This window comes from Pipistrellus hanaki, assembly GCF_964339955.1.
Source record: "Pipistrellus hanaki genome assembly, chromosome: 9".
NCBI classification, from domain to species: Eukaryota; Metazoa; Chordata; class Mammalia; order Chiroptera; family Vespertilionidae; genus Pipistrellus; species Pipistrellus hanaki.
In genome coordinates this window covers 35,953,196-35,973,000 of record NC_140511.1, presented here as the reverse complement: position 1 = coordinate 35,973,000, position 19,805 = coordinate 35,953,196, and the positions used below count along the sequence as shown (strand labels likewise).

At 41.2% G+C, this 19,805-nt stretch overlaps 2 protein-coding genes and 1 long non-coding RNA gene across 3 annotated transcripts in view; 1 reads left to right on the top strand and 2 right to left on the bottom strand.

Moving 5' to 3' along the window:
- Positions 1–19,805, bottom strand: part of LOC311628242 — a 1,314,020-nt gene that overhangs the window by 1,175,435 nt on the left and 118,780 nt on the right. Inside the window, exon 2 of the long non-coding RNA XR_014795984.1 lies at positions 18,762–18,824. This is a non-coding gene — a long non-coding RNA (uncharacterized lncRNA). The remainder of the gene's footprint in view (positions 1–18,761; positions 18,825–19,805) is intronic.
- LOC311628228 (tigger transposable element-derived protein 1-like) overlaps positions 1–19,805 on the bottom strand; it is a 457,475-nt gene that overhangs the window by 326,624 nt on the left and 111,046 nt on the right. The window lies entirely within an intron of this gene.
- Positions 2,504–17,845, top strand: LOC311627522 (putative selection and upkeep of intraepithelial T-cells protein 1 homolog; the record flags this gene model as incomplete). The annotated part of the gene is made up of 6 exons (XM_084894033.1): positions 2,504–2,558; positions 6,314–6,661; positions 7,059–7,340; positions 12,950–13,107; positions 16,563–16,740; positions 16,890–17,845. 5 exons carry the CDS (start codon positions 2,504–2,506, stop codon positions 16,578–16,580), a joined length of 861 nt encoding a protein of 286 aa, XP_084750159.1. The 3' UTR covers positions 16,581–16,740; positions 16,890–17,845.

The window sequence follows — 19,805 nt, the reverse complement described above, 5'->3', positions numbered from 1 at the left end:
CTCTAGAGAGTTCAAGCAGAACAGGAATCAATACACAAATTATGAGTTCACAAAATGGTAAGATGGCCTAAGGCATGGAGATAGAAGGCTATTTTCTTCATTACAACAACAACAAAAAGAGAAATTATAAACATATTTAATTGGGCTTTGTTTATGAAGAGTGGGTATAGATATGTAATGGGTGTAGAGGAGATGAAAAAGTTTCCATCCAATGACTTCTTCTGGTCAATAAAATGAGGCAGCTGAGAAGACTAGCAGAATGAGATAGGTGGTTTGAGAAGAAAGAAAAGGTATGAAATACGATGTGGAGAATGTTCAAGAAAGCTAGTGCGATTGCCAGACAGCATTTCAAATTTAGTTGATCCTTCAGTTATAGGCAATCTGTCCAGTCATGTGCTCTTTATTTTTAAGACTTTAACCAACTACATCTTGTTATCCATTTCATACTCTAAATATAGAGATAAAAAAAATGCATAGTACTGCTTTGTGAAAGCTAGTACTTGTTTTTACTTTATACCACATGTACAGTCCCAGCCAAAGTCCAAGTTTCATCAGAGAATTAATCTCAGTCTCATGAAGTTCTTTTCCTTTCAGCAGCTCAGAGCTGCTGAGAGAAAATTCTCTAACCAGAGCTACCACAGATCATGAGAGACCCAGCTCCATAAGATAGGCAAAGGTAAGTCTGGAGCCTCTACTGGGGGGGAGGGAGGGGATGCAAGTCCCATGCAAGTCCCAGCTTGGAGGGCAAAAGCCCTCCCAGCACAGTTATAGGAGTTAAAGTTGGAGGAGGAAGTAATTTGAAGAAAAGACCAAGGTAGTGTTCTGTGAAAGGATCTACTGCACAGATGAGGTGTGGATTGAAATAGCTGTGCTTATTCACAGGAAAGAGGAATGAAAGAAGACAGAAGAAGAGATAGGGGGTAGAGATAAAATAATTATACTAGTTAAAAGTTTGGGGAGGGGGGAATTTGTAATTCCAAGAGGTGAGATGTCTCTTTCTACGTGTTTGCTCTCTATTACTTAATCTGTGACACCTAGGCCAGTGGTCTTCAATAAAGTATATACACCTGAGGCTGTGAAAAGACTTTGCAAGATACTCAGGAGTAACGTGAACAAGGTGAGTGTTCATACCTCACACCCCATATGTGCTCTTCCTTAAAATTGGTTGAAGAGGCTTTTTCCCCACTCTATCTCTCACAGTTGTCTTTCTTTTACTTTAAAATCAAGGGATAGTCTTCCCTCCTTTCCCATTCCATTTTCTCTATTTCCCTCCCCTTCTCTTTTTGAACAATTCAGTCTGAAACTGTTCAAGGAGGGAGAGCAAAGTCCACCTCTGTGCTAACAAGTCAAAGGGGCAGGGTGTAGAAGGGGAACAAAAGTGGCCCCAGTAAGGAGTCAGAGTCCATTTAGTGAAGGGATTCTAACCCATGGAGGCAGCCTGATGTGGAGGAGGTGAGTCCATGGGGGAAGGGCGCTCTCCAATGAGAGTCAGTGCCCGAGCACAGTGAGGCCTAGGTAAGACATGCCAGAGCCCACACAAGGTAAGAAGGCATCCGTGTGGAAGGAATGCTCAGCATAGTGCTGGAGAGGGTTGAGGAGGGCCTTCATGCAGGAGAAGGGGTAGAAACAATGGTGAGAAATTGGCTTCATACTGTCAGGGTGATCAAAGAATAAATATATTAAGAATCAAGGGCCAGGACTCTCATTTTCAGAATAGAAAGTTACAAATAGTGAAGGAATTTGGAGGAGACTAACATAAAATCACTAGCTGCTTAGTGATTTCAGGGTAGCCTGAGGAAGTAGCCATGGTGGACCAAGTGAAGTCCCTAAAGGAATTTACCAAGAACATCAGTAAGATTTAACAAATTATGATTGATGGCTGGCAAAGTATTCTAAATCTCTGCTTAGAAAGTAGAACCCCTACCTAGAAAAAGGGTGCTGACACTTGAGAGTTGCCTGAGAGAACCCCAAACTGCCACATGATCTTCCAGGACCTCCTGAGACTTTATAGAACAGTAAGTCTTGTTCCTGCTTTTCTTTTTTTTCTTTTTTTTTCCAAACCATTTCTTTTAAGAAACATACCATGTGTGGTGTGGAAGAAGTATAAAAGAACAATTGGAGAAACTGTATTGGGCATTTTAATTTTGCAGGAAGTTCTTACGAAGAGATTTTGGTCAAGTGTGACCTATTTGAATAGCTCAGCACTAATAGACTCAAACTTTTTGCTAAGTCCCCACCTTTCTCTATCAGCTCTCTCAACAGCTTCTTAGCTCTGCATTGTTTCCCACTGTCCCCTGGTGGGGAACTGTTTTGTGCTGTTATTGAGGTGGGACCAGTTAACTTCTCTTGCCCAAGCAAGATAGTTGCCATAAAATGTTGTTTCTAACCTGATATTTCCTATACTTTCAAGAGATGTGGATACTAGTAGGACTTCATATTTCATCCTTATATACATTTAAAGGATGTGTTATATCAATTTCTTTTCACCAGTTGATTCCTTAAGATGGCTTTACAAGATGAGCAGCAAATAAGAAGTGCAACTTATGACAACCTGCTTGGTGAGAGCCACTGCACACTCTGCTTAATGGACCACCTAGATTTAGTTTTCAGCCAACTGCACTGAGTTCCGCTGTCCTTTAGGAAAAGGATCCCATAGAGCAACAAGAATTCAAAATGTAGGTGCGGGAGGTGCCCATACGTGAACCTACCTGGGGTGGATTGGAGGTACAAAGAGGCCAGGCAGGGATTCTGGTGGAGCTCAAAGCATCAGCACCCAAACTCTGTCCTTACATAAGATTTCTTTTTTTTGTTAATTTGAAGTTGATATGTGCAAACTAACTGCAATGTGATTATCTTAACATTGCATGCACTTTCTACAAAATAAACTCCTTATTTTAAGCCATTGGATGAGAAAAAATTCAATTGAATTTTCAATATATTCAAGTTTCACAATAAAATTCAACATTAAATTTGTTCATTTCATTTTATATCATATTTTCTGTCACCATTTATCCCTTCTATGGCCTCTTTCACTCCTCCCTGTAATAACTCATGAACATTATATTTGTAAATGAAGGAAAACAAAGAGCTGTTATGTTCTTTAAATAAAATTTAAAGGAATGGGAATTAAAAAGATTTTAAAATTTATATCATTTACTTATGCAGCTAAAATATCTCACCAATGGTAAGATATTTACTCAAGAAGTAAAAGAGATTATCATTGGTAATAATAATTGAACATTGATAATTATCTGTAGTCATTTCAAGTATATAATTGTAAATAAAAAAGCTACATTTACTCAAGCAACCTTAAAAATTATAAAAATTTAAGATTTTTAAGTACATCCCTTCTAATTTTATATTTAATGTATTTCTTAATAAATACTATATCATTTTTTATAATTATATAATATACAAAAAGTGTCACATTTTTTTATGAAGCCCATATAGCCTAATCCCCTTCCTGTTTCCGATAGTGAGCCAATAAAATAACATCATTTTTCTCTGTTTGCCATGATATTAAAAAAGGTATAGAAGTGTTGCCTAATTCATGGAGAAGTAATATATGTCCCATCCCTGCAGTTGCTTTCATGGTCTTTTAGACCTTACACAATTATATACCACAAGCCTCGACTAGTTCAGGATCCATTCCTCCACATATAGAGCTAGTGTATTGCCCCTCCATTTAAAAAGATCATAGCATTTGGAATGTCTTCCCCTCCATTGTTTGGGTCAGCCCTTCCTAGACATTCTCTGAGCAGTAAGATCTCAACCCTGGGTTGTGGGCAGCAAACTTTACAGCCATGGACACAAAATTCCCAGTTGTAGTGATTATTGAGGTGTTACAGCCTCTTTCTCAGTACTACTGTACTACTAATTTATATCTTTTGAAAGAGGGTATCAGAAGCCTGCTTTGGCCAGGCTAGGAGAGGTAATGAGGCTGGAAATGATAGAAGCCACATATTTTTCCTATTGGTCCGAGGCAGAGAAACCCCTAAGCTCCTGGACCCTCTAGAAACAAGGTCCTGTCTCTGGGTCACCTGATACTATGTACAAAAGGTGTATATTTGGGAGTGAGTCATCAGCATATAGATAGTAGCTGGAACCATGATATTATACAAAATCTCATAGGGAGAATATAGTATAAAGTGGGATGAGAAAAGAATCCAGGACAGGGCCCTGGGGAAGGCACATTCGAGCTATGGGGTCAAGAAGAGGAGCAACAAAGAAGATAGAGTTGGACCAGACATACTATCTAAAAAAGATGGAATAAGCTAATTGACCCTCAGCTAGTTGCAAAGATGGCACCACCCACAGCCAATAAGGGAGGCAATATGCTAATTGACTGTCATGCCTCAAAGATGGCGGCACCCAGTCCCCTAAGACCCCCAGCTACCCAGGGCCAGCCTGAGGCACAGGTAAGGCTCGAATGGACCACCTAGATTTAGTTTTCAGCCAACTAAATGTTATGGTTATGCCTAGCTGCCCAGGGCCACCCAAGGCTCGGGTAACCAGGGCCAGCTAAGGCTTGCACTGCCAGCAGTGGCAGCAGCAGAGGTGTGATGGGGCATTGCTTTGCACTCATCACCAGGTCTCCTCCCACCCCTGTGGGCTCCTGGACTGTGAGAGGGGGTAGGCTGGGCTGAAGGTTCCACCCTCAAGTGCATGAATTTTCATGCACCAGGACTCTAGTATATATATAAGGAGCAGAAAGTTTGGAAGTGTGAGTGCCCAGAGTAGTCCTGAAAATAAGGGCCCCAAAACTCATAGAAAAAGAAGCAAGAATCTTACTCTGTCCTTCACCTTAGTCCCATAGATAAGATGAGCCCCTTACCCATCCAATAGTGAGATTCCTTTGTTCCTTTCTTTCTCTGCCCCTTGACTTAAGTCTCAGAGTTCTCTTTTTTATCTCAGTCCTCATTACAGTGTTTCCCTCCTTTTCCAAGGAGTCATCTGCACAATGCCTTGGGATCACCCTGCCTCAGTGACCTGAGGAGGCAGCAAGCCTCTCCAATTTATCATGGCAGCCTCATCTCACTCTACCTCTGCCTCCAGATGTTCATATTGGTTGCAGGTAGGAATATTTATATGGGAGTCTGATTCTCTGATATGAAAGGGAAAGGAAAAAGTGAAAGGGAGGGAAGCTGGAAGACAAAGTTTGACAAAAATACAACTGCTACTTTCAACAATAAAACTTAAAAAAAGAAAAAGAAAAAGAAAAGAAAAACAAAGTGAAATACAAATACTATGAGATCCTTGGGAAAGTAAAGAAGTTAACTTTATTCCACTTACAAAGTATCAGGCAATATACTTTTTTTTTTAATTTGTATCTCCTGGTACAGGCCTGCTGTTGTGTGTGTGTGTGTGTGTGTGTGTGTGTGTGTGTGTGTGTATACACCTGAGTACAAATGTGCATGTGGTGGGACAAAGGTTGAAAGAAAGTAAAAGAGCCTCAAATGGTAATAAAGAAGCATTAGACCCCCCAAGATAATGTAGAATAATTTTGGAAAAAAATTAGCATTAGCTTCTATGCCCCAATTTCTCATCCCATGCTCATGGCCAACAGTAATAATGATTCTCACACATCTTTACCACTGAGCTGCTTCAGATTTCTTTTCTCAACATAGTCATCCAACTATCCATTTAGAGCCATCAGAGTTCCTCCCTCCTACTGACAAGGACAGAACTTGACCTGAAGGAGCCAGTATGTCTATTCCCCATCTCCTGCAGTTACATCCCTCAGATTTCTCCCCACAGGATGAGTTAAGTGAGGAGCTTAGGGCCCAATTTTTTTTAAGTCCTATGTTTTTCATTGAAGGAAGACAGAGAAAGAGAGAGACAACCTTGCCTTATCTATGTGCCCTGAAGGGGGACTGATAATCAAACTTGCTGCTTGGGTATGGGCCCTAATCAGGAATCAAACTGATACCTTTGTCTGTATGGGATGATGCTTCGACTGGGTCACACCAGCCAGGGCTAGAACTCAATATTTAAAGGGGCACTTGCTTCCAGGATCTTGAGGATCCTGCAGCTATACCCCAAAAATGAGTGCCTCCTCAAAATTTGTGCTCTAAGTCTTTTTCTTGCCTCGTTCAGCAAGGCCTAGACATCCTATTTCCAACATTTCCTTTTATCTCCTAGCTCTGTGTGTATATTAAGGTCAGAAAAGAGATTCCCCAAGATTCAGCAACTATCCCATTTTAGACCTGGTCCCTAGTAGCTGGTTACAATGAAAATAGCCAATCATATAAGTAGTCAACACCCTTTCACCTGCCCTCAGCCCACTCTGACTCTATCTCTATTTTCTTTTCAGGAGCGTTTCAAGTCCAGGGGCCCCATGAACCCATGGTGGCCATGCATGGTGGTGAAGCTGATCTGTCCTGCATCCTTGTGCCTCGTCAAAATATTAAAAATATGAAAATAAGCTGGATCCGGACCCTCCCCTCCCAGGTGGTGCATCTGTACGAGGATGGGCGGGACAAGCCTGAGAAAGCCATGGGAGAATATTTAGGGAAGACAGAGCTTTTGAAAAATGCCATGAATAAGGGGATCGCAGTCCTGAGAATCCTCAATGTCCAACCCTCTGACAGTGGACAGTATCGCTGTGCGATCCAACATGGCTCCTTCTACAGTGATGCAGTGATTGAGCTGAAAGTGGCAGGTAATGGCCCATGTTTATTCCCTTGACACCCCACAGGTGCTCCTTTCTCTGATCCAGTTTTACTGGGAAATATAAAGAAGTCATAGGAGAAAGGGAGATAGCCATAATGTCTACTCACTCATCATCCATATATCACTGCTTGGGACTAAATAAAAGATAATAAAGACACTCATAGTGGGAGTCAAGAAATAGGCAGGGGCCATTTATCTTGGACTGTGCTGGAACCCTTTCTAGCCCAGGAGTCTAAGTTCCCATCCTTGTTGCCAACACTTCTTCAGAGTTCCCTGTTCTGTACACTGAGGTCTAGTCTGCAGCATAAATTCTTCAGAAGCAGGGGAGAAATATGAGTGCAGGAAAATGAGCTTAGGACCTGACTTCTCTCTCTTCCTCTTCCCAGCTCTGGGCTCACATCCTCAGTTACTTGTGGAAGTAACTAAATGCCAAGAACTCCGATTAGAGTGCAAGTCAGAGGGCTGGTTCCCTCGGCCAAAGGTCCAGTGGATGGACTCTGAGGGAGGAGAAATTCCAGCTGAATCTGAGACTTATACCCAGGACAAAGGTGGCTTGTTCCATGTAACAATATCACTGTTCCTCAAAGAAACTTCTCAGAAGAATCTGACATGTTCTGTCTGGAACCCAGTTCTAAATCAAAAAAAGGAAGAGCAATTGTCCATAGCAGGTCAGTTTTCTCTCTCCCCTCACTGTGCCCACAAAATGGGCTTGATGCTCATACCCATGGGAGTGGAATCTCTAAGCATATAAGCTCTGTTCTGTTCTCTTCATCACACCTATATCAGTCTCCCTGCCAGGACTCAACTTCCCTCCACTTTTTCTATCTTTTCCCATCCTTTCCTGACATAATTTCCAGTCTTCACCTACTTAAGCTCTCCATAGAATTGGACCTTTTTTGTCTTAGTCGATTCAGGCTGGTATAACAAAATACCACAGACTGGATGGATTATAAATGACATAATTTTATTTCTCACAGTTCTGAAAACTGGAAGTTCAAGATCAGGAGGTCAGCACAGTCAGGTTCTGGTAAAAGCACTCTTCCAGGTTGCAACAGCCAACTTTTCTTTGTGTCCTCACAGGGTAGAAGGGATAGGGAGTTGGAGGGGGATATGAGGTGGTCTCCTTTATAAGGACACTAATCCCATTCATGAGTTAAGGACCTCATATTGGGCATTAGGATTTCAGCATATGAATATTAATGGGACACAGGCTTTCCAACCACAGCATTCTTCTCCAAAAACCATTTTCAGATTTACTTACTAGCCCTCCAATAGGTCAATCTTCCCTGATTCTCAGTTTACATTTATCCTCAGTCTTTTTATGCTGTATTCTTTCTCTATTTAGATGAGCTGTTGCAAAAATATTATGAGCCTAAACATAGATCAAGTCCTGTTGACATGCAGTATGTTTATGATGTACCATGCTATACAAGTATATATTTCACTTCTTTCCTGATTTCTGCCAGGCACAATTGTCTTGCCACAGTTTTCTTAAAAATTCATTAATAATTTTTGAATTCATAGCTAAATGCTTGGCTATAATATTCATCTATGCTATGGCAACATTTTTCTAGTGAATCTTAATTATCCTTTTTGTCATTTTTCCATGTATAATCTTTGTACTGTTCCTAAGCCAATCTTATAGCCTTACTTGTTATCCTATGCATTGAATTTTCCTGGGCTAGCTATTTCCACAAGTTTTCTGTGAGGTAGGAATGGTAGTGCAGTCTTCCACAGTAGCTGATTCTCACAATCCTACCGCTACCACAGAGACAGGCTTCTTTCTACCAATATGGCTCATGTGTGTGAATATTTGCATATTCTATGCTCTGTTTCTCCAAACAAAAATAGTTCTAGAATGCACAACTCAGTTCCTGAATCATTTGTTACAAACATGAATGTAATTTTTGATCTTTAAGGTATTCCTTTCTCCTCAGTAAGTCTATTTTTATCAGTATTTTCTGACATTGGCTATTGCGTGGTCTTCTAACCATTCTCCACACCTCTCTTCACTATCTCCCACATGGAGTCTAGGTGATCATAGCTATTTTTGGCAGACTTTACACCTATTTTAAAGTCTGATGTTTGCAATTTTATTTTATTTTTATTTACTCAGTTATTTATTTATTTTTTTGCTGATATTTTATTTGCAATAAAAGAATGGCCATGAGAGCAAGAGGAGAAAAGTGGAGTCAAAGTGAAGACCTACATAATGTGCCCTCTCTCTAGCTCTTAGATTTCATACTGTTTATTTCCTTTCCTCTCACACAGAGCTCAGGCCTTCTCATTTGCTGTTGTCTCTGACTGGAACACTCCATTCTGGCTTTCTTCTTAGTATAATTTATTTATAATTTAAGAGGGTGACATGGGGAGTCACACCACAATCCTGCTATGTTCCTAGCTCCAGTCTCCCTCATCTCTATCCATACTCACCCTTCATTGCTTAATTCCTTCCTTCCTGAACTGTGACTTAAACCCCCTCTTCCATAAACACACACACACACACAACACACACACACACATACACACACATACACACACATACACACACATACACACACATACACACACATACACACACACATACACACACTAAATTATTTACTTAGATTATAAGGGAAAACTCAACTTTCTTTCATTTCTGCCTCCAAATTTGCCTATCCAGACCCATCAAAGCCTCAGCTGAACTAAGGGCCTTTCATCTAGTAACCTTAGTTCTTAGAAAGATGTTAAAATAAAAGGGTGATGAAAATAATATATACCTGCCAGTACAATATCCAAATACATTCCAAAGAGCAAGTCAAAGGACACTGACAGGTAGACAGGGAACAAGACATATCTAAGGCAATTTATCCATCCAAACAAGGTATTGCTGAGCACCAAACATTGACCAAATTCAAATTCTCAGTTTCCTAGCCCAGAATTATTTTCAGAAAAGGAAAGATTAAGTAGGATGAACTTTGAGAGCTGAGGAAATAGCAAATTACATAGGTCTTCACTTTTTAAAAGAATATATTTTTATTGATTTCAGAGAGGAAGATAGAGGGAGAGAGATAGAAACATTAATGAAGAGAGGATCATTGATTGGCTTCCTCCTGCACACCTCCCTTGGAGATTGAACCCACAACCCAAGCATGTGCCCTTGACCAGAATCAAACCTGGAACCTTTCAGTCTGCAGCCTGACATTCTATTCACTGAGCCAAACTGGCTAGGGCCTCCCTCTTTACTCAATAATGTCAATTTTGTTACATTCCTACTCTTCCATGGAAGAAATGAATTTATTTGCTTATATTTATTTTCTGAACAAGGAAGCTGAGTATGATAATATTTGAATGAAGGCTTGAACTTACTAATCTATATATATAAAAGCCTAATGTGCAAAGTGTCCCCTTAGGATAGGGGTGTCGAACTCAATCAGAGAAGGGGCCAAAATCTAAAATCCAGCCTAAATCGCAGGCCGAATGGTTTACTGAACAGTCATAAACTGACAATGTTAACCAGAAATGTGAATTTAAAATGAGTGGAACAATCTTTTCCTTAACAGTGCTGTTAACCAACTCACATGCTATCAAGCAAAACAGTAATATTGGTATCAAGCAAAACAGTAATATTGGAATGTACCTAAAATGCTCATTGTTTTGTTTTCTGGCTAGATGTCTGACACCGTTTTCCCCGGATCAATGAGTCAATGTTCGGTTTTATTTCTTGGGCTGTAGCAACCCGCAAAACAGCATGGAGGTTGTCATCGGTAATGCGTGATCTGTGCTTGTTTTTGTTCAGATTCATTATTGAAAACATCTGTTCACAAAGATAGGTGTTCCCGAACATGGATAGAATACGGGCAGCATGAAGTCGGAGCTCTGGCATTGAGTCAGGGGGCAGTAGAGGGTAGAAGTCCTCAATTTCAACATCCTGAAACCTTGATTTCAGGCCACTGTCAGACTGAAGCTCGATTATCTCCATCTGAAGGTGATGGGGCACATTGTTGACATCAACTGTAAAAGGATTGGCAAAGATGTCAAAGCCTGAGTGCTGTGTTCTAAAGTCAGAGAAGCGCCGCTCAAATTCACTTAGTAAACGGCTAACTTTGGTAGCCAGCCGACTGCAAGGAAAAGTACCAGAAATAGTGGTTGAGATACTCAAACAAACGGGAAAGTGGGCAAGATTGTCCTGTTCCAGTTGGGACTTCCATAGTTGAAGTTTACGCTGGAATGCTGTGATCATGTCAGACATCTTCGTGATGACTTGTTTGCGTCCCTGCAGCTTCAGATTCAGTTGGGTGAGATGCTCGCATATATCACACATCATAGCAAAATCACATAGCCAGGCGGGATCCGACAGTTCAGGCAAGGGCTTTCCTTTACTTTCCATGAAAAGAGCAATTTGTTCTCTGAGCTCAAAAAATCTTTTGAGGACTGCGCTCTTGCTCAGCCATCTTACTTCTGTGTGGTATGGCACGTCTCCATGCTCTGCATCCACCTCCTGTAAAAACTGCTGGAACTGGCGATAATTCAGGCCACGTGCCCGTATAAAGTTAATAGTTTTAATGACTGTGGTCATTATGTCATTCATGTCCAGAACTTTTCCACACATAGCCTCTTGGTGGATAATGCAATGATAAGTAATCAAGGGTGTGTGGCAGTGACTTTTTTGCATTCTTTCCTTCATTAGTCCAACCAAGCCTTTCTTTTCTCCGCACATTGAAGGTGCGCCATCGGTAGTTAGCCCCACCAACTTTTCCCAGGGTAATTTAAAATTATTTATAGATTTCTCCACAGCCTCAAATATATCTCTACCAGTAGTCGTCCCATGCATGGTAGCTACATCCAAAAGTTCCTCAGTGACAGAGAGGTCGGTCTTCGTAGCACGTATAAAGATGGACAGCTGCGCTGTATCAGTGTTGTCTGTGCTTTCATCGATAGCAAGTGAAAAAGCGAGATAACTGCATGCCTGTTCGGCCAGCTGTGATGATAGATTTCCTGAGAGTTCTTGAACTCTATCTGCAATGGTTTCTTGACAAACTGACATTTTGAAAACTCTGTATCTGGTCTGGGCATACTTGCTCACACACTTTTAGCATGCATTGCTTCAAAAAGGCACCCTCTGAAAAACACCTTGAAGTACGGGCAATTTCTTCAGCCACTATAAAGCTTGCTTTCACTGCAGCATCATTTTTCGCTGTAGCCTTTGTAAACATTTGCTGCTGTGATTGTAGTTTGCCTTTTAGTTCTTTAACAATTTTATGCTTTTCTTCCAAAGTATATTTGCCATACTTACCATTATGTTTGGTGTCAAAATGACGACGTATATTGTACTCTTTCATCACCGACACTGTCTCATAACACAATATACACACTGGTTTGCCCTCTCTAAGCACAAACATGTATTCATTTTCCCATTTGTCATTAAATTGTCTGCCTTCACTGTCAACTTTTCTTTTCCTGGACATTTTGGGATCAATATTGGCAGTAAAAGATGTAGTTTATTGGAAATCTGCGTTAGAAGGAAAAAGTTGAAAACTGCACAGGGATAGCTTGATTTGGCAGATGGAGTGGAGAAAAAAAAAGTCAGTCAATAAATGCCTGGCTGGGTACAGATAGCAGATTCTGTTGCGATTTTTATGCCTGCACTTTATGCCAGGAACTGGCAGCTTCTGCTGTGTATTTTTTATGCCCGCACACTCACTCTCTCCTCTGCTCTGCCACCCGCACAACCACATTGGATGCCGGACTATAGGTCACGCCTCCTGAATCTCGTGTGACTTGTTATCTATGCGCATGCATAATAGATAGCAAGTATGGCGCCGGCGAGGCGGCCGGCGAGATCACAAGCCTCCTATGTCACCGCGTCATTGTGATGGAATGCAGCAGAGTGCAGTGATGACAGCGCGGTGCGGGCCACATTGCAAGGCCTGGCGGGCCGGATTTGGCCCGCGGGCCTTGTGTTTGACATGTGTGCCTTAGGAGTTTGATTACTCGCTATGACATGCTCTGACCACGAGGGGGCGATGTGGGACAAAGAAAGGCCCCAGCCGGCAGCTAGAAGGCCTTGATTAGCCCTGATCATTGGCCAGGTCTAGGGATCTTACCTGTGCATGAAATTTATGCACCGGGCCTCTAATTAACCATAATTTGAAAGAGAAATAGAAATAGAGATAGAGGGAGAATCCACAATGTATCCCTTTTAGAGGGAATCTGACTGGGGATTGACTAAGCAAGCAGTGAATGTGGGAACAACTCTCTTCAGGGAAACTGATTGGGGGTGTCTGTATTTCAGTTGCTGCACCCATCAGTGTGATTGACCGCACCAATAAAATACTCCTCATATCGGGTATATGTTTGGCACTTCTGCTACTACTACTACTACTGACTTTCATCACCATTGGACTTTATTTAAAAAACAGGTTCAAAAACCAGCACGAAAATCAGGTAAAGGTATTCTTTATTTTTTATTAATATTAAAATATCCCTTCTTGCAGGTATCTGTCCTTCACTTTTCTGTTTAGGAATAAGATCAAAATCAGCAAAACTCTGCCCAGAGTAAGTCACATTAATACCTCAACTATGAAATATAGAAAATAATACATTATTTACCGTATTTTCCAGCATATAAGACGACCCCCTAATTTTACAGTTAAAACATAGGTTTAGGCCTATATTCGCTGTATAAGACTACCCCCCACTTCCGAGGCAACACCAGTTCTTCTTTTAATAGACCGCCTCTCTGACTCTGGCCAATCTGAGCCCGAAGCTACACTGTGCTCTAGTAAAAAGCCTGCTCAGATTGGCCAGAGTCAGAGAGGCGGTCTATTAAAAGAAGAACTGGTGTTGCCTCGGAAGTGGGGGGTAGTCTTACACAGCGAATATAGGCCTAAACCTATGTTTTAACTGTAAAATTAGGGGGTCGTCTTATACGCCGGAAAATACGGTATATAAACTTCTTTGTGGATTATAAGAAATAATTTACATAAAGCATCCTCGCCTTGCAACAACACAAAGACATTCAATGAAAGGCTATTATAATTATTGTTATTATTAAATAGAGGCCGGGTGCATGAATTCATGCCCCAGTGGGGTCCTTTGGCCTGGCCTGAGGATCAGGCTGAAACTGGCTCTTTGACATCCCTGAAGGGTCCTAGATTGTGAAAGGATGCAGGTCAGGCTGGGAAACCCCACCAGTGCATGATGGGGTTGGGGAGGAATGTGGGATGTTGGCCAGAGACTTTAGGAGTGCTCCAGGGCATGTCCCAGCCTGTCTTGCTCAATCCCAATTGGCCAGACCCCAGCAGCAAGCTAACCTACCAGTTGGAAGATCTTCCCCCTGGTGGTCAGTACACATCATAGAAAGCAGTTGAGTGGCCTTAGCATATCATTAGCATATTATACTTTGATTGGTTGAACGGCCAACTGGATGACTGGACACTTAGCATATTAGGCTTTTATTATATAGGATGTTGTGGGAGAAGGAGAAGAAGCAAAGGTGATGGAAGGACCAAATATTCATTATACTAAACATGCACAAGGAATATGAAGGATTCATTTATGAGGTCTTAAATAGACCACTGATGGGTAATACACATTTTGGTATTATACAACTTTTGCCTGCTGGTGTGGCTCAGTTGGTTGAGCATCTGTCCATGCATCAAGAGGTCAGTAGTTAGATTCCTGGTTGGGACACATGCCTGTGTTGCAGGCTCAGTCCCCAAGAGGGAGCATGCAGGAGGCAGCTGATTGATGATGACTGTTATACTTAAATGTATAAACACTATGAGGTACACAAACTAGTCCTATATAATAAAAGGATAATATGCAAATCAATCAACTGGTAGAATGACCGGTCCTATATAATAAAAGGATAATATGCAAATCAATCAACTGGTAGAATGACCGGTTGCTATGACATTCACTGACCACCAGAGGAAAGATGTTCAATGCAGGAACTGCCCCCAGTCAACTGGCCTCAAGTGCCCTATGAGGACCTGCTGGCCAACCTTTCAGTCCCTTCCGGTAGCTGTCATGCTCTGATCACTAGATGGGAAACAAGGAACTGGAGGTGGGTGGTGGCAGATGCGGGTGGCGCCAGGCCAAGGCCCCCGCCCCACCAGTCACCCCATACACAGAGGGTGACTGGCATTGGGGGCCAGGGCTGGCAGGCTGGTGGGAACAACCAACATCTTTGTCTCTCCCCCTGGCCAGCAGGCTCTGATTGCCCGATGGCGACGGGGCAGCAGGGGACAGGGACAGCTGCTGGGGGCGGGGGGTGGGGGGAGTGCGTGGGCAGCTGCCAGCAGCTGGAGAAGATGGCCCTGATCACAGGCCAGGCTTAGGGACCATACCATGCACAAATTTCATGTACTGGGCCTCTAGTGTAAAATAATACAAATGTCAATAAAATACTTTATCATTGGGCTTTCAGAACCTTCCATTTTAGATGAGTTTGTGGACAAATTAGATAATTTCACAATGGTTGACCAATTATCTCTCCAATATCCACAACTATCATTTAAATATTTATAAGGGTGCAGGATAGAAGGGGCCAATGAGAAAAAAGGGGGACATCCATAATACTTTCAACAAAAAAGGTAAATTAAAAAGATAAACATCTATCATTAAAAAATATTCAAACCCAATGCAAAACAAAGTGAATAAAATGTACTGTTTGTATTTTTTAGTCTATATTAAAAAATCTTTGAACCCAATTCAAAATAAGATGAATAAAATGTAAAAAATAAAATTTCCTTTAGAGACTGCTTTAGCTGTATCTTATTAATTTTAATGTATTGTATTTTTTATTATTCAGTTCAAATATTTTCTACTGTTATTTCTTCTTTGACCCATGGAGTATTTATAAATGTGTTATTTAATTTCCAGATATTTTGGAATATCCAAGGTATTTCTAGTTTAATATCATTGTGGTCAAAGAACATGATTTTCTTTTTATTTTATTTATCTTTATTCTTAAGAGTATTACAGATGTCCCCATTTTTCCCCCATTAAAACCTATACCTTGATTCTACCCCCTCTCTACCAAAAAAATATATATATTTTTTTTCTCTTATTTTTATCATTTTAAGTTTATTGAGACTATTTTCTTGCCCAGCAGATGGCCTATCTTATTAAAAGTCTTATGTGCACTTGTAAAGAATTGAATTGTACTATTGTTGGGTGTAATATTCTGTAATATCCGTTAGGTCAAATTTGTTGATGGTATTATTGAAGACTTCAAAATCCTTTCTGATTTTCTTTTATATATATACTAAAGGCCCGGTGCATAAAAATTCATACACTGGAGGGGAGGGGTCCTTTGGCTTGGCCAGCCCCCTCTCAGAGTCCTCAGGGGCAGGAGGCTACCTGGCAATCAGGGGAAGGTGATGCCCCCATCACACCTCTGTTGCTCCCGCTGCCGGGAGTGCAAGCCTTGGCCAGCCCTGCTTACCTCTGCCTCGGGCCTGGCTCTGGGCAGCTGGGAAGCTGCCATCCGAGGCTTGCCTGTGCCTCAGCCAGCTCTGCTTACCTGAGACTCAGTCAGTGGGGGGTGCAGGAAAACCTGAGGACCCAGGGCTGAGGGGACTCTGACAGCAGGCGTGTAGAGCAGCTGGTTCTACCTGGGGGCAGGCATAGCTGCTCTGTACACCTGCCACCATCCCCCCACCACCATAGCCCCCAGCGGGGCTGAGGGGACTCCAGTAGCAGGCATGTGAAGCAGCTGGCCTCACACCCATTGTGAGCACCACCATCTTGTGATGGTATAACAGTCAATTTGCATATTACCTCTTTATTATATAGAATACATATCCTATATAATAAAGAGGTAATATGCAAATTGACTGTGATATATATATATATATATATATATATATATATATATATATATAATCTTTTTTACAAAGAGGAAGGGAGAGGGATAAAGAATTAGAAACATCAATGAAAAAGAAACATCAATCAACTGCCCCCTACAAACTCTCCACTGAGTATGTGCCGATAACCGAGGTACATGCCTTTGACCAGAATCAAACCTGGGACCCCTTGAGTCTGCAGACCGATGCTGTGTCCACTGAGCCAAACCAGGTAGGCCCTTTCTGATTTTCTGTCTACTTGTTTCAGCAATTACTAAGAAAGGAGTGTTGAAATTTTAAAGTATAACTATGCATTAGCCTATTTGTCCTCTTCAGTTTATCAGTGTGCTCTGTTTATTTTGTTTTCTGTCACTGTACCAGCCAGGCCAGCTGTCCCACTACCACCACAGAGGCCTCTACCATAAGACCCACACAGTTCCACAAGAGGCCTCAGTACAGTTTTCCAACAGAAGTCGAGACCCTGCTCCTGACCAAACAGAAAGAGGCGGATATCCAACGCTGGATGGAGGGTCTTGCAGGCCTGTCTATTAGTCCCAACTCCAAGAGGGTCTGAAGAATGGAATTATTCTGTGCATAGTCATGAATAAGCTGCAACAAGGCTCAGTCCCCAAGATCAACCACCCCATGCAAAACCAGTACCAGCAAGAACAGATATATAATCCCAAGAACTGCCCATGAGGCCCAATGGCCAATGGACTTCAGGACAAGCTGGCAATTCCCAAAGCCCGGGAACATCCTTGAGTGCCCTCCTACTACCAGAAGGAATCAGGCTACTGAGGCCCCCCTTTTGGGGTATCTCCCACATAATCACCTCATCTCTGTTTTTCTGGGTTTTCCTCTTGTTTTTCAATGTATTCAAATGCTCCCAGCTGAGTGTCTGTAAAGGCCAGATCCAAATGTGTATGGGGAGGTGGTCACTGCCATATAGCAAATTTCCCAGCAGGCTTTAAGTAAAGCAGACTACTATCTATAATGGGGTGGGCCTCATCCAGCCAATTAAAGGCCTTAAAAGATTGAGATCCCTCAAAAAAGGGATTCTAAATCCACACTTCCTTCAAACTTAACACTGCAATATCTACTCTGGGTTTTACAAATACCTTCTGGAATTTTCAGCCTGTGGCTAGATCTGAACATTTCAAACTTACCAATTCTCACAATAGCCACAAAAATTAATTATCTAAAAAAAACAAACACAAACCTGACTATATATGGTGTGATGGCAAAGGTGTATTTCTTTTTGTGTAAAAAGATTCTAAAATGTATTGTTGTTGTGACAAATACACTACTCTTTGCATAAAATAAAAAGCATTGAATTATACACTTTATAAGGCTGAATTGTATGATATGTAAGTTACATCTCAGATTGGTTAAAATATCTACCACTGCAAAATAAAAATATTTTAAGCATATTAAATTAAAGATATGAAAGCAACATCCAAGAAAAATAACTATAAGAGATAAAGATTATTTATTTGATGAACAGAAATTACAGATGAACTCATACAACTTAACAAAACAAAGATAAACAACTCAATCAAAAAATACGTAATGGACCTAAATAGATACTTTTCAAAAGAAGACATACGGAAACATATGAAAACATGCTCAAAGTCATCTGAGAGATGCTAATCAAAATGACCATCTCACACCTGTCAGAATGGCTATCATCAACAAATCAACAAATGGCAAGTGCTGGCAAGGATGCAGAGAAAAAGGAATGCTCATGCACTGCTGGTGGGAATGCAGATTGGTGCAGCCACTGTGGAGAGCAGTATGGAGTTTCCTCAAAAAACTAAAAATGGAACTGCCATTTGACCCAGTGATCCCACTTCTAGGAATATATCCCAAGAAACTAAAAACACCAATCAGAAAGTACATAGGCACCCCTATGTTCATAGTAGCACAATTGACCATAGCTAAGATTTGGAAACAGCCTAAGTGCCCATCAGCAGATGAGTGGATTAAAAAACTATGGTACTGCCAAAACGGGTTTGGCTCAGTGGTAGAGTGTCAGTCTGTGGACTGAAAGGTCCCAGGTTTGACTCTGGTCAAGGGCATGTACATTGGTTGCTGGCACATCCCCGGTAGCGGGTGTGCAAGAGGCAGCTGGTCGATGTTTCTCTCTCATCAACTTTTCTGGCTCTCTATCTCTCTCCCTTCCTCTCTGTAAAATATCAATAAAAATATATTTAAAGAACTATGGTACATCTACACAATGGAATACCAAGCTACTGAAAAAAAAAAAAAAAAAAAAAAAAAAAAAAAAAAAAAAAAAAAAAAAAAAAAAAAGGAATTCTTTCCATTTGCAACAGAATGGATGGAACTGGAGATCATTATGCTAAGTGAAATAAGCCAGGCAGAGAAAAATAAATATCACATGATGTTACTCATTTGTGGATTATATTGAACAACATAAACTGATGAACAATAACAGATCCAGAGACAGAGAAGCATCAATCAGCTGCTCAAACCTCAGAGGGAAGGTAGGGGAGGGTGGGGGTAAGGGGGAGAGATCAACCAAAGGACTTTTATGCATGAATATAAGCCTAATCAATGGACACAGGCAGCAGGGGGGAGGGAGGGAGGGCATTAGTGGGGGTGGGGGGGGGGTTGGGAGGGGGATGGACACATATGTAATACCTTAATCAATAAAGAAAAGAAATTAAAAAAGAGAAGAAATTGCAGATGAAATCTCAGCCATTATCTCTTCAAATATTTCTCTTGTCTGATCTCTCTCTCTCTCTCTCTCTCTCTCTCTCTCTCTCTCTCTCTCTCTCGTCTTTCTCCTCCTCCTTTCCATCTGGGGTTTTAATTACATATGAGTGTTAGTGTCTTTTCATTGTTCCACGTTTCCAGATGTTCGATTTTATTTAGTTGTTTTTATCCTACTCATTTTGCTCCTTGTACTTCAGTTTACTAGTGGATCATTTCTATTGACTGACCAGTGTTTCTCTTTTGCTGTGTCTGTTCTACTACAATGTAAATAAAAAGCTCAAAATATCTCATTCTCATTTATATAAATTTTTATACTTGATATTATAGTTTTTCATTTTTAGCCCTATTTTCTCTATTATTGCTCCAAAAATCTCTGTGAGAGATACTGAGAGCATCATGTGTTGCACTCCCTTCCACTTTGATTGCACAGGCAGGAGCACAATCCAGGCACTCTAGCTGTCCCACCAAGGATGTCCCAGTATATCCGAAGCCCCAGACCCACACCAGTACTGTGGCTTGTCCCCAACACTTTCTGTAGATCATGCCCTCTCCAGGTACATC